General features: G+C 38.8%; 1 protein-coding gene across 4 annotated transcripts in view; it reads right to left on the reverse strand.

Moving 5' to 3' along the window:
- Nucleotides 1-6,723: 6,723 nt before the first annotated feature.
- ADD3 (adducin 3) overlaps nt 6,724-12,693 on the reverse strand; it is a 123,869-nt gene continuing 117,899 nt past the window's right edge. For 2 of the 4 annotated variants that reach the window (XM_007446520.1, XM_007446519.1), the window contains exons 13-14: nt 11,539-11,662; nt 6,724-8,983 (exon numbers count right to left, since the gene is read on the reverse strand). In XM_007446520.1, coding sequence (XP_007446582.1) covers nt 8,691-8,983; nt 11,539-11,662 — 417 coding nt within the window. In that variant the 3' untranslated portion in view covers nt 6,724-8,690. Of the gene's footprint in view, nt 8,984-9,587; nt 9,684-11,538; nt 11,663-12,693 lie in introns of all 4 variants that reach the window. The other 2 variants (XM_007446517.1, XM_007446518.1) reach the window with 2 other exon arrangements.

Genomic DNA, 12,693 nt, shown 5'->3' on the forward strand with positions numbered 1-12,693 from the left:
TTGGAGTTTGGTAAAGAAGGAAGTCATTTTGGTGAGAGTAACATCTTTCATCAATGGGGCCAGGTGGAGGATACCTGGAGAGCTGGGAAGCTACCTGAGAGGCTGCAAGCCCTCTGCGGGGTAAGCAAGTTAAGGGAGATGGGTGTAAAGAGGTTCTGTTTGTCAGGGAGTGGGAACAGGTGCTCTGTGGACAACTACTGGAGTAGAGGACAGAACGATTCAAAGAGAGGATGATGACCAATCTGAGCTTTGACAGGTAAGGGCCCGAGGAAGCTATCCTCTCTAGTAGCAGGCTGGAGGAGTGGACTGAGGGGTCATTATGTGGGCAAGTGTGGCAAGACAAATCAGTGAGGCCTTCTGACTCAGGGGCAAAAGGCTGTAACCACAGCCGGAGGGTCTGGAGGACGTGCCATGTGGAATCAAAGCTATTTCGGGGCTTCCCTGGTGGCGCAGTGGTTGAGAGTCCGCCTGCGGATGCAGGGGACACGGGTTCGTGCCCCGGTCTGGGAAGATCCCACATGCCGCGGAGCGGCTGGGCCCGTGAGCCATGGCCGCTGAGCCTGCGCGTCCGGAGCCTGTGCTCCGCAATGGGAGAGGCCACAACAGTGAGAGGCCCGCGTACCGGAAAAAAAAAAAAAAAAAAGCTGTTTCGCCAGCCTAAAGTCAGAACCTCACTTATTCTAGCAGCAGCGGCAGGAGGGGGAAACGCAGACCACGCACTGATCCTCTTCTATCCAGGTAGTACTCTTGAGGAGCATCTCCTAGTGACCCCCAGAAGAGGGGCCAGACTCGTCACTAGAGTTCATTTTTCTGGGGTGAAGCTGTGCCTTCAGATAGAGAAAACATGAGTTCCCAAGGAACACAGGACCATTTTCACAGCTAGTGTTTCAGTAGCGCTTGGCCCTTGTCCTCCCAGGTAGGTTCTGGTGTGAAATATTAATAACCCATTCTGGCTGCCCTGCTGAGGCTTGCTGTCACATGGGGCTGCCTCCATTGTGAGAGTCAGGCCAGGCCCCTGCCTGTCTCTGCAGCACTCCCCTCCCCCCATCGGCCGGGGCCACTTGACCCCTTCCCGTGGGTGTGGGCTCCAGGACGAGTCCTGATGAGGCAGGAGGAACTAAGGTGGCTCTAGTTCCAGGCTCTGGGACTCACTCAGCAAGAAGCCACACCTGTCTCCAGGCCCCTCATGACCTTGTGTCTTGGCTCCGAACCCTGCTTTGCTCCTGGGATCCTGAGCAGTATCACGTACCTCAGCTCTGATAACAGGGTCCCCATCTGTCATTCTCCTTCCATCTGAATTTCTGTCCTGAAGCCTGAACTGTACTCAGGCCCCGTAAGCCCGAGGTCCTGCCTTGATCTTGCCCTTGCCCCACAGGAAGTGGAGGAAGCGTTGCTCTTGGAGCTTAGGCTGGGGCTGGGGCTCCTACACGTGCCACTAGACTTCTGCAGTCCTGCTCTCCTGCTCCGGTGTCTGATGGGGACTTACATTTCCCAGGTGCAGACCACTTTACCGGATTGTGCTCTTGGTTGACTGCCACGTCTCCAGATTCCATGCTTCACCTGCTGGGCTGGACTTCCTACTAGCTGCTTCAGCTTAAGCTGTTGCCCCAATGCCTGACTTGGCTCGGTGACTGGGTAGAATTCCAGAGCTTGCCCCACCCAGTCTGCCCTGTTCTGCAGTTAACCGAGCCATGCTCAGCTTGACTTTAGCAAGTATATGTGCATGTACTCTTGCTCAATATCCACGTAAAGGTCAAAATGGAGACATGAGACCATACTCATACAAAATCATTTCCCATACATGCTTCTACAATATAAAATTACTTAAAAGATATTTTAAAAAAGAAACATCTTGGGCTTCCCTGGTGGCGCAGTGGTTGAGAGTCCGCCTGCCGATGCAGGGGACACGGGTTCGTGCCCCGGTCCGGGAGGATCCCACATGCCGCGGAGCGGCTGGGTCCGTGGGCCATGGCCGCTGAGCCTGCGCGTCCGGATCCTGTGCTCCGCAACGGGAGAGGCCACAACAGTGAGAGGCCCGCGTACCGCGAAAAAAACAAAACAAAACAAAAAAGAAACATCTACCACACAACATATTTTAAAGGGCTTAATACAGCCAAACATCCAGATGCAGTGGGAGCCTCACCCCTCCCTCTCCCCCTCTTCCTCTCAGCACCGAGGCCCGGTAGATAATATTTGGAATACATTTTTGGTTGTCTGAATAGCCTCACATGACCTTTATTTCAGTTGAAACAATTGAAGCCAACATTTCCAAAATAGAAATCAGGTAGGAAGTAATGTTTAACCTTAACTTGTTAGTCCAGTAAACACCTTTGGAAGAGTAGGCCTGTGCCTGCCAGCAAGTTGTCTGTATCTCCATGTTGTCTCATAAAACCGAGGAGGTCATCTACTCTGAAGTCAAAGTCTACCAAACCAGTCCCCACTGAAATCCAGCCCCTAGAGCATTACTCAACAGGAAAGGGCTGAATTATAGAGGGCAGCAATGACTTCCTCCAGAGCTCCTGCTCAGTAAGAATCTTCAGAAGCTATTGCTTTTGGAGAAAACAATTAGTTTAGATCCTGCTTATGAAAGAAAGTGCCGTTACATTAAGGAAGGACACATGCTAGTCTGGCCAATCGTTGAAAGGCGTCTAGCAGCACTGCAGCTCCAGGTCCAGGCTGGGACTGTCACTACCACTTTTTTTTTAAACCCAGAAAATATCATTTAAGTCAAGAGGACCAGTGGGAAATCCACAGAACAGTCTACCTCTTCTAACCAAACCACTTCCTCATTTCCATCCCCATCGGTTAGGATATTACTGCTCTGGGAAATCCAAGTTTTTTCTCGAAAAATCTCAAGTCTAAATATCAACCTGATAGGACATTTTTTGGTCTAAGAAGTCCAATAATTAACACAACAAATTGGTCGTTCCATAGGGCTCACATACTTACTGGCCTTTCGAGGGACAGTCTAATATAAGTAGACAAATAATGAGGAAAAATCTTGTCTATAAGATTTTGTGCTACATATTGTTATTTCAAAAGCATATTAAAAAATTTAGAATCATTTCTTAGAAATTTATTATTTGTGTGTGTGTGTGTGTGTGTGTGTGTGTGTGTGTGTGAAGGCAAGTTTATTTAGAGAGATACACATTCCACAGGAAGAATGCGGTCCATCTCAGAAGGCAAGAGACTGAATGATTTCTTAGAAATTTAATATTCTTCAGTGAACATCCAAATTGGATTAATAAAATCAATGCTATTAATTTTAAGGTATAGAGTTTAGTGAGGAACTAGTATTTTGTCTAGTGACAGGAGTTACCTGGGACTGAAAATAAGGAATTTTTTTTTTTTTTTTTTTTTTTTTATACTGAATGATTTCTTAGAAATTTAATATTCTTCAGTGAACATCCAAATTGGATTAATAAAATCAATGCTATTAATTTTAAGGTATAGAGTTTAGTGAGGAACTAGTATTTTGTCTAGTGACAGGAGTTACCTGGGACTGAAAATAAGGAATTTTTTTTTTTTTTTTTTTTACTATTATAAGCAAGGTCAATGCTGGCCTGAGAATGATGAAACCTAAAGTAGTTTGTGTAGGAGTAAAACAAAAGCTAGCTTAATCAATAACCTTCACCATTGCTTCAATATCAAGACTTAACCAACCAGAAATTATATAGGCCTTAAAAATAATTGTTGACTGGAGACATATCCATCTATCTGCTAGATAAGACATATAACATTTTTTGCTATGGAAGGAATATCCAAAGGTATCAGTTTGTCATTTAAGGTATAAATGGCATTTAAAATATTACAGGCTGTAGCGCTAAAGAAAACATCATCTTGAGGGGAAACATAGAAGACTGTAACAGAGCATCTAACAGACTTGAAATTTTAGGAAAAACAATTATTGATAAATAATATACAGGCTCCATTCTACAATGTTTCTCTTAACTATTCCCATAATAAAGTTTTAAACATTAATTTGCAGGGAATTTTAGATAACTGTGTATCTGTTCCTAGGTTACGATGCCATGGGCTTCCAAGGGAGACTGTAGCATAGCAGACAAGTGTGAGACGCAGACTTGAAGACCTTTGCTTGAATCCTGGCTAAGCCATCTCTGAACTGTATGTCAGGCAAGCACAGCTTCTCTGGAGGACTGATTCTTCCTAAGTCAGAACAAGATAACTAGGCTGTAAGGCATGAATGAAGTGATTTGGTATGTATAAACTTCCCTCAACCTTATTCTGCATCTAGTAATGCATAATCAGAAAAAAGTTGCAAATCCAAGCTCATAGATATTTTGAAGGAATTTCCCTCAATGGAGTAAAACTAAATATAGACCCAGGATTGCCCCCTAATGGTCATCTCTTAGAAATGAAATCTCTTTGAAAACTACTGAATTTGCAAATTGTTTTTTCTATCCAGATTTCTCCCAAAGGCTTGCTTACCCTTGTTCTGATCTCCAGCATGTACACCAGATTTTCTCCAAGTATGTTCATTTAAATAAAATTGTAAGTAGGTACAGTATATTTCTTATCTTTAAAACTGCTTCTGTAACTAGATTAAGCAGCCTTTTCAGGTTTTTAAAATAACATTCCTTAGAATGTCTCTCCTTGCCCCCAACATTGGAAATTTTTAAAAAAGCAAAGATAAAGAGCGTCTACCCAAGCCTTTTTTTGCATCTTAAGCAAAAGTATAGATATCTTATCTTCCAGGTATTATGGTGAAGGTTCAAGAGCTGGTTCTTTATCCTAAAGGATGATGTTACCGCAGGTTGCTCCCACTTTCCAGGTATTCATCAATTTCTTCATTCTTGGGGTAACTTGTTAAAAAAAAGTCTTCCAAATCAAAAGTTAATGTTTTATCCCAAATCTATATCCCATCTTATAAAAAAACATGAATTCACCATGGCTGGACTTATAGTCCACATTAAGTAAACTGCCTCTCCGCCCAGAAAACGTACACTGGAGGCACATAGGGTCTGGCACTAGCAATTTTAGAAATCCGAATCTCTGAGTGAAATACTAACACCCCCTTTTAGTTTTCTGCAAGCCTTGGTCTCTATCTACAAAATGAGGATAATATCATCTACTTTCTTAGGATGTTGGGAAGGCCAAATGAGGTAATACATGAAAAGCATTTAGCATAACCTTTGCTAAACAGAAGGCATCAAAAAACGACAGATATTATCAGTTATCTCCCCCCAAAATGTCAGTTATTGAAGCAGGCATTATATTACCACTCACAGGCACGAAAACTCCTCTGAGAAGTTATATTCTACCGTGGTTTCTTTCTGAGACCACACCTCAACAATTTTCAATGTGTTCTCCAGAGACACTGAGTCCCTGGTGGTGGTATTGGTATTGGTGAAATGGGACCTGCTGAGACAACTAGGTTGAGAACAGTCTAGAGAGGAGAATGATAAGCAACAAAGTCTTCTAAGTTCTGGGTATTTTGCAACAAACATGGTGGTGCCTAGCAATTAAGAAAAGGGAAGGTAAGTTCAAGGGCTAGAAACATACAGGATTGTTAGGTCTATTACACCCTCTAGTGGCCACAAAGAAGATTGTTCTTTTTAAAATCCTAGTTTGGTCAAGACTGCAACTTTGATGTATAGACTTCATCCTGGAGTTTAAAAAATAACCCACTTGCTTTTATGTGTTTTCTGCCTGTGTCAAAAAAACAATGCTGATGTTAAGAAAAACCAATGCTGTCACAATTTGATCCATTTGGTTCTCTTTATTCCCTGCTGAATGAAAATATTAATCAATAGAGGAAAAGGCACAGGCAACATTACCTTTCATGCTATATGGACTCTCAAGTGAGAACTGAAGATAATTGCCTTTGTTGCTTTATGAAAGGGAATTTTGAAATGAGCATCTTTCTAAAACAGCAGTTTTTCACCAAAGGATTATTTACAAGCCAAGGTAATACTTAAATATGCCCAAGACTATGAATCTATCCTCTGCCCAAACCCTTCATTTTTATAATGGGTAATTATAGTAAAAACTTCAATTAACCAGAACCCTCAATTAACATGATTTCCCCTCTTGCACTCTATTTTTAGGACAAAGTTGTAGGAAAAAAATCACAAGAAATCACTCATGTGAGGGATTTGGTTTGAAAATATTCTAGGACAGATTATGCTATGTTTAAGTAGAAAAAAAATCTTGAATAAAATTACACTCAACCCATGATAACCAATACACAGGAAATACATACATAGCTGAACAAGAGCTAGAAGGGAGTGAAATATTTTGTTGAATGTTAATGGAGTGGAACTGTAACCTTTCTATTCTCTCTACTATCTTCTTTACTGTTACATTGTTACATAAATAAAAATCAAAGAGAAGTAATCTATAAACTCAACACATATTCTGCAACATTTTCCATTCTACATCCATAGATTCTGAGACTGAGAATCAGAATCCTAAGTCCTTCAAAGATCTCTAGATGTCAGAGAAATAGTTAAGGTTGCCATATCCTATCAAGAAACAAAAGTAGGTAACTTGGTGAATATTTCCTCCAAAATGAGCTGAAACAAGAAGGGTTTTATATAGTTGATTTTCAACTAATTTGAAAATAAATGTATTAGGACATTCCTTATTCAGAAGTGTCAGTCTTACTCAAAATCTCACTGCAGTACAAAACTCAACAGTCCACAAAGTAATTCAGGATAAGTAACCACACTTGAACTGAAAGCTCTTGATACCAAGTCCATCTATTTAAAATACTGTTTATTTGTGATTTTACATTAATTAGCATTACATCTAAGAGCAATATCAGATAACATTTATACATTTTCCACATGACACAGAGGTTCACTGGCTCATTCTTTATGCCAAAGCAAGTAAATAGAGGCATTAGCAAAAGGTGCAAATAGTTCACTGTTGCATTTAAAAAATATTTATGCACATTGCATTCATTTTATATATATTTTTAAAAAGTTATGGAAAAGCATAGTTCACAGGTTACTGTTTCTACATACGTTGTAATACAACATAAATGATGTAGAACATAAAAGAATCCTCAAATACAGAATTAAGCAACTGAAAGTTTCCACTAAGATTAAAACACTGATTCCAGTAGTTAGTGAGATCTAGAATGAACTTTCCAGGCTCCGTTTCAACTCTGCATCATCATACACTCACAGTCAAACAGAACCAGCCCCAGAGCACACTATCATCAGTGTAATTTTTTACACGCCAACTCACCCTTCAGAAATACTTTGGATTATTTTTACCCACTGACTATTTTGGATCATTGATTTTACATTGATTTGTGACATGACTTGGGTGAAAGGGAAATAAAACTATATTAAGCCTAGGTTTAAATTTGTATTTACAATAGAAAGAAAGTTAACTGAAAAGATAAGAAAAATTGGTAAAAATTAAGAAGTGGTAGTTTTCTCACAGTGGGGGTGGGATTAGACCCACTGATTTCTTCTTGTGCTGCCTTCTGAAGATACACAAGTTAAAAGGAGGATCTGACCCTTTTTAAAACTCAAATATCAACTAAGAAATACAATGATTTTGGCAGAGAAGCAGAATTTTAGAAATTTGGGACATGCGTCAAATAAATGACACTTCAAATCCTATCATGACTATGGATCATTATCGAACTAGAATTCTTCTCATGACACCTCTCTTGTTCCCTTCATTTTTCACTTTCTCTTTCTTTTCCTTTCCATTTGGTTACCTTATGAGGGCTTCTTCATTCATTAGTGATACTAAGAGAAAAATACATTATAAGGTTCAAATATGAATCCTGTTATGCCTTTAAATGCTCTAATCCCCTTTTGATACCAAGTCCCTGGATTCTTTAATTATATTTAAGTATACTTAGTACCAAGCAGCCTCAAATGTGCTCTACTGTTAAATGATTGGCTAATATGCTCAGACACTTTTATACTGAATGGTATACAAACATCTCAACATACAAAAATCGTTTTTGCCAGAGTTAAACTAAATAACCCATGTTATGTGTATAAAATCCCCTCTGTTGAAAAATAAGGGGCTTTCTAAACTAATAAAAAAGGAATTTTTCAAAAATTATAGTTTACTAAAATGACGTGGTTTTTTTGCAAACAAAGTTACTTCAGGTGAGGAAATTTTATACTATGAATAAAATTCCAAATGAATCTTTTCTTAAATTTAAAAAAACAATTATGTGCCAGTGTATACTAATGCTATAGATTCTTATCTTAGAAGCTTTTAAAGCATTCTGTTAATGCCCATTTTAACAACGGGAACCCAAAAGGGACAGTCAATAATCATGATAAAAAACTATAATCTGCTTACCAAGTGAAGCAGGTTTCGAGAAACAAAAATTCTCTCGCTTGTTCACTGGTAATTTGTTTCCAACAGATATTATGTAGAAGGCCTGAAGTAATTCAGACAGGTATCTGTTTGTGGTGATTATAATAATACTTCATGAGGGCAGAGCTAATCAAAACTAGCAATTGTTTAAAAATTCAAAACCTTTTTTGGACATACAAAATGAGAGATGAATTTGAAAGTGTTTTTCATAATATGTTTTTCTTTTAGTAAAACCTCTTTCCAGTTCTTAAAGTCCAGTTTGCTACATACCCCCAATCTGATCTACCACTGCATATTAATGATCAACTTAAATGTGGTTTTTAAGTGTGCAACGTCACATTGTAATAATAATAATTACAAAAAGACTTTATTTAGGCTTCAACTTTCTCCTTTTTTTTGTTCTTTTTCAGAAAAGAAGGAGTGCGGAATTTCTTCTTTTTCTTGGATGGTGATTTTGAAGGTGAGCCTTCAGGTGACAGGACTTCTTCAATTTTTTCTGGAGACTTAATGGTAATCTCGATGTTTTCTACGGTGGTGCTTGTAGTTAACCTGCTCACTCGCTCAGCAAGCTCATCTTCAACACCATGCATGTCATCCTTGCCGTTCACTATCAGGACAGGCATGTCCATGGAGATGAAGCTCTTGGAAAACAGCTCATGGTTTTCTACAAAAGGGGAGGATTTTTAAATTTTATATAGTCAACATCCTTGCTTTATTTTACAAAACTGAAATGTTTAAGCAATGTACTTTAATTCCAATAAAGATAGATCATTATTTTAATAGACTATAGGTCTATTAGCATAAAGCTAATGCTCTTAAGTGGTATAAAGAGGACAAAGTTGTTAGACCAAAGAATGAAGGCTGGATAAGTCCAGTTTGATGACTTGATAGTTTCATTGTAAAGCAAGTCAGTATAAATGAGGAAGACAACATACATATATTTTTCTTTAATTTTGGGGTCACTGGGCAATCAAAATTGAAAAAGATTTCATGCTTCTGTTTGGAAGACATAAGACAAACCAAATTTAATTTCACAAATTCTTAAGAACTATAGGTTGCCAATATCCAGATTAAGGTAAGTCAACATAAATGTGGAACAAAAGTAGCACCCCATTTAATAAAAAATATAAAATTATTGGGAGCTTTAAGTAAAATCCATGGTAAACTTACTGTATCAGGTGTTCAATTTCTTTATATGAAGACAAATGACAGAGGGACAGACTCTAAAGATTAAGTCGGTGAAGGCTATGGGAAATTACATTGAATACCTTCTAATTTTTCAGGGATATTTTGCGGTGACTGAGTTTGAGACTGAATTTGTGAAACAGATGAAGCGTCATCTGAGAGTAATTCCTGCTCAGCATCTGTTGGATAAGAGTTTAGTTAAAAGCCATGCAAAACAAAGAAGCATAAGATTTCAGGGAGGTTAGTGCATACATCAAATACCTGCATACACAGGGATGATAAACTCTTCAGCAATGAGCTGAGCATGCTAACAGTCATCCCACATATCGATAACTATGCAGTAAGAGGAGGTTAATGTGTTAACATTTCTGGCTGCTATTGGTAATTTTATACACATGCTTTAAGGAAGCATGGCTACTGGAAGCCCAGGCAAATAATATGTATGCATTTAACTTTTGCTAGAGTGTTAGAAAATCAAAATACATTGAGCAGCCAAATGAAAAGAAATATGAAAGCTTCACCAATGATGCTACATTAATGAGGCAGAATGCCTCACTGAATTTTTGATCAATATCCAATTAGTGATTCCTGTCAGCAATATTAGTGAGCTAATTCAGGTCATAATGAATGTGGAAGAAACTATAAAGTTACATATAAAAGGTGATGGTTCTATTGTGCAATATTTGTTACCTGGCATCTTTAGGCTTTCAAAAAATAAGAGATTAAAGAGGGACATTTTACAAAATCAGAGAAAGTTTCCAACCTTACGTTAGAATAAACAAGTTGAATAGTATCACCTAACATTTAGTGTAATTACATTAATGAGTCAGGATGACTTCCTTTTGTGACAAAGACACTAACACACTTATAAAAACTGTTCCCTGGGTGATCCAGATGTTATTAGTTCTTTCTACATGATGTCTAACTGGGACAAAGATTCTTTACCTATTGGTTCTGTTTTGCATAAAAATTTCAACTGTATGTTGAAGATGCTCTAAAGCAGAGGCTCTTACCCTCTTTGGGGTTACAGACTTCTTGCCTTCCACCTTGCACCCTTGCCTTCCTCAAATCTGTACTGCACAAAATTAAGCATATATTTTTCAGAAGGCTCATGGACTGTCTAAAGCTTATCCAAAGACCCAAGACTGAGAACACTTGCTATAAAGAATCTCTTATTCTTGAGAAAAAGGGAGCTAATATTCAATTGGCATTTTCATGAACAATTCTTAGATATAACCCTTGCTTAGGGTTCTGAAGTCAGATAAAAGCAACCTCACTAGAGCCCATGTACTTAAGGAAAGTCACATAAAAATTCTAGCAGTTTGTTTTATATTTTGATTTTGAAATTAAATATTGACATCTTGAGACATCCAGTAACAACAGAGTTTTTTGTTTTTGTTTTTGTTTTTTGCGGTACGCGGGCCTCTCACTGTTGTGGCCTCTCCCATTGCGGAGCACAGGCTCCGGACGCGCAGGCTCAGCGGCCGTGGCTCACGGACTCAGCTGCTCCGCGGCATGTGGGATCTTCCTGGACCAGGGCACGAACCCCTGTCCCCTGCATCGGCAGGTGGACTCTCAACCACTGCGCCACCAGGGAAGCCCAACAATAGAGATTTTATAAAGCATTAAAGCCACATACTTGTTAATCTATAATTATGTCAAAGTAGAAAGTTTTTTTTAAAAAAAGCCACATATTCTGAATGTTTAAATCTATTAATGTATCTACATTTACTCTAGCTAGTGATTCTTTACTCATCCGGGGATTTCACTTTACTATAGAAGACTTTTTGCTAGCAATCCGATTGCTTTCTGAGGAAAACAGTCTTCTCTACATGTTAACATAGATGGTGTGTGGTAGCTATTTGCATTTCAGTCCTACTAATACTCAAGTAAGGACTGGGAGAGAGGATGTGGAACAACTGATTATAAAAGGAACATTAAAAAAAAAAAAACCCTGACTGCCCTCTATCATCCAACTCAAGGGGCTCTGTTAGCAGTGTGGTTATCCTGGACTTAATCTCAAAACGAACTGACCTTCCAGTCCTTGCTGTTTACGTTCAATTGCCTTCTTATACTCTTCAAGTTCTCCTTCTGTGAGATGACTGAAGGGGTTGGGAGGAGCTGGTGGGGCATGATCGTCATCTTCAAACTGCATGGTCTTGCAAAGAAAAGCACTGACTCGTTACCAAGAGCTTTACTTATATCTATATATTTATTTATATATATTTACATATATACACAATTTCATACACACACTTAAATGTATATATGATGTTTGTGACATCCCACCTCACAACAATCATAAGAAATGATAAAGTAACATGCTTTGTTTAAAAATCTTCATATAGGATTAATGCTTTTAGACTACTGATCCAATAGACTAAAATTGCCAGTGATGTTTCCTCAATAAGCCTGCATAGGTCAATTTTAATAACTCTGAAAAAAAAACTAAGCCAAGTTCTAGAAAGCTTCATATAACTAAGAAATATCTTAAAAACCAAGAATTTCAAAAAGCCTTTGAAAAAAGTCTTAGAAAAATGAAACTGTACCAAAAGAACTTTAAATTTGCTATGAAAATAAACTTGTACCTATGTGCTCTAGAAAAGAAATTAATGAGACTTACAGCTGAACCTGGCAGATTGAACCCATGCATTTTAAAAGATTCCTCCCAAAACCCCACTAAAATGATAGTAAAAGAACAACAATAAAAAAGTGTAAACTTTTAAGGTCAAAACAATGGAAGATAAGACAACAGAGGATGAGGAGTCGTAACACATTGTTGGAAGATGGAAAGCAGGTGGAAGAATGGGTGGAAGAGCTGAGAAAGTTGAAGCCTTAGCCTTGCAAAGGAGAAACCTGCTCATTTACCCTGTGGAGGCCTGGTAAGGCTCAGGTATCACAGAAGGTACGGTGAAGAAAAGCTGAAAAGTGGGGACAAGTTAGAAGTGTAAATAAGGAACAGATAGATTCTCAGGTCCCCTTTCCTGTTCCACACAGCTGAGCATTTACTTCTCTCTCATCTCTGCAGAAGATCAGAGGCTTATTCTTCAGAACAACTGATTAGGGGACACAAAACATAGCTGAGGGTTCCCAGGATGATGGTGGGAGACTGGCAAGAGACTAGAGAATTCTCTGGCTAAATTAAATGACCCCAGATAAAACAACTACAGATACTAACATCTGGGCATT

Source organism: Lipotes vexillifer, unplaced genomic scaffold, assembly GCF_000442215.2.
Source record: "Lipotes vexillifer unplaced genomic scaffold, Lipotes_vexillifer_v1.1 scaffold1444, whole genome shotgun sequence".
NCBI lineage: Eukaryota > Metazoa > Chordata > Mammalia > Artiodactyla > Lipotidae > Lipotes > Lipotes vexillifer.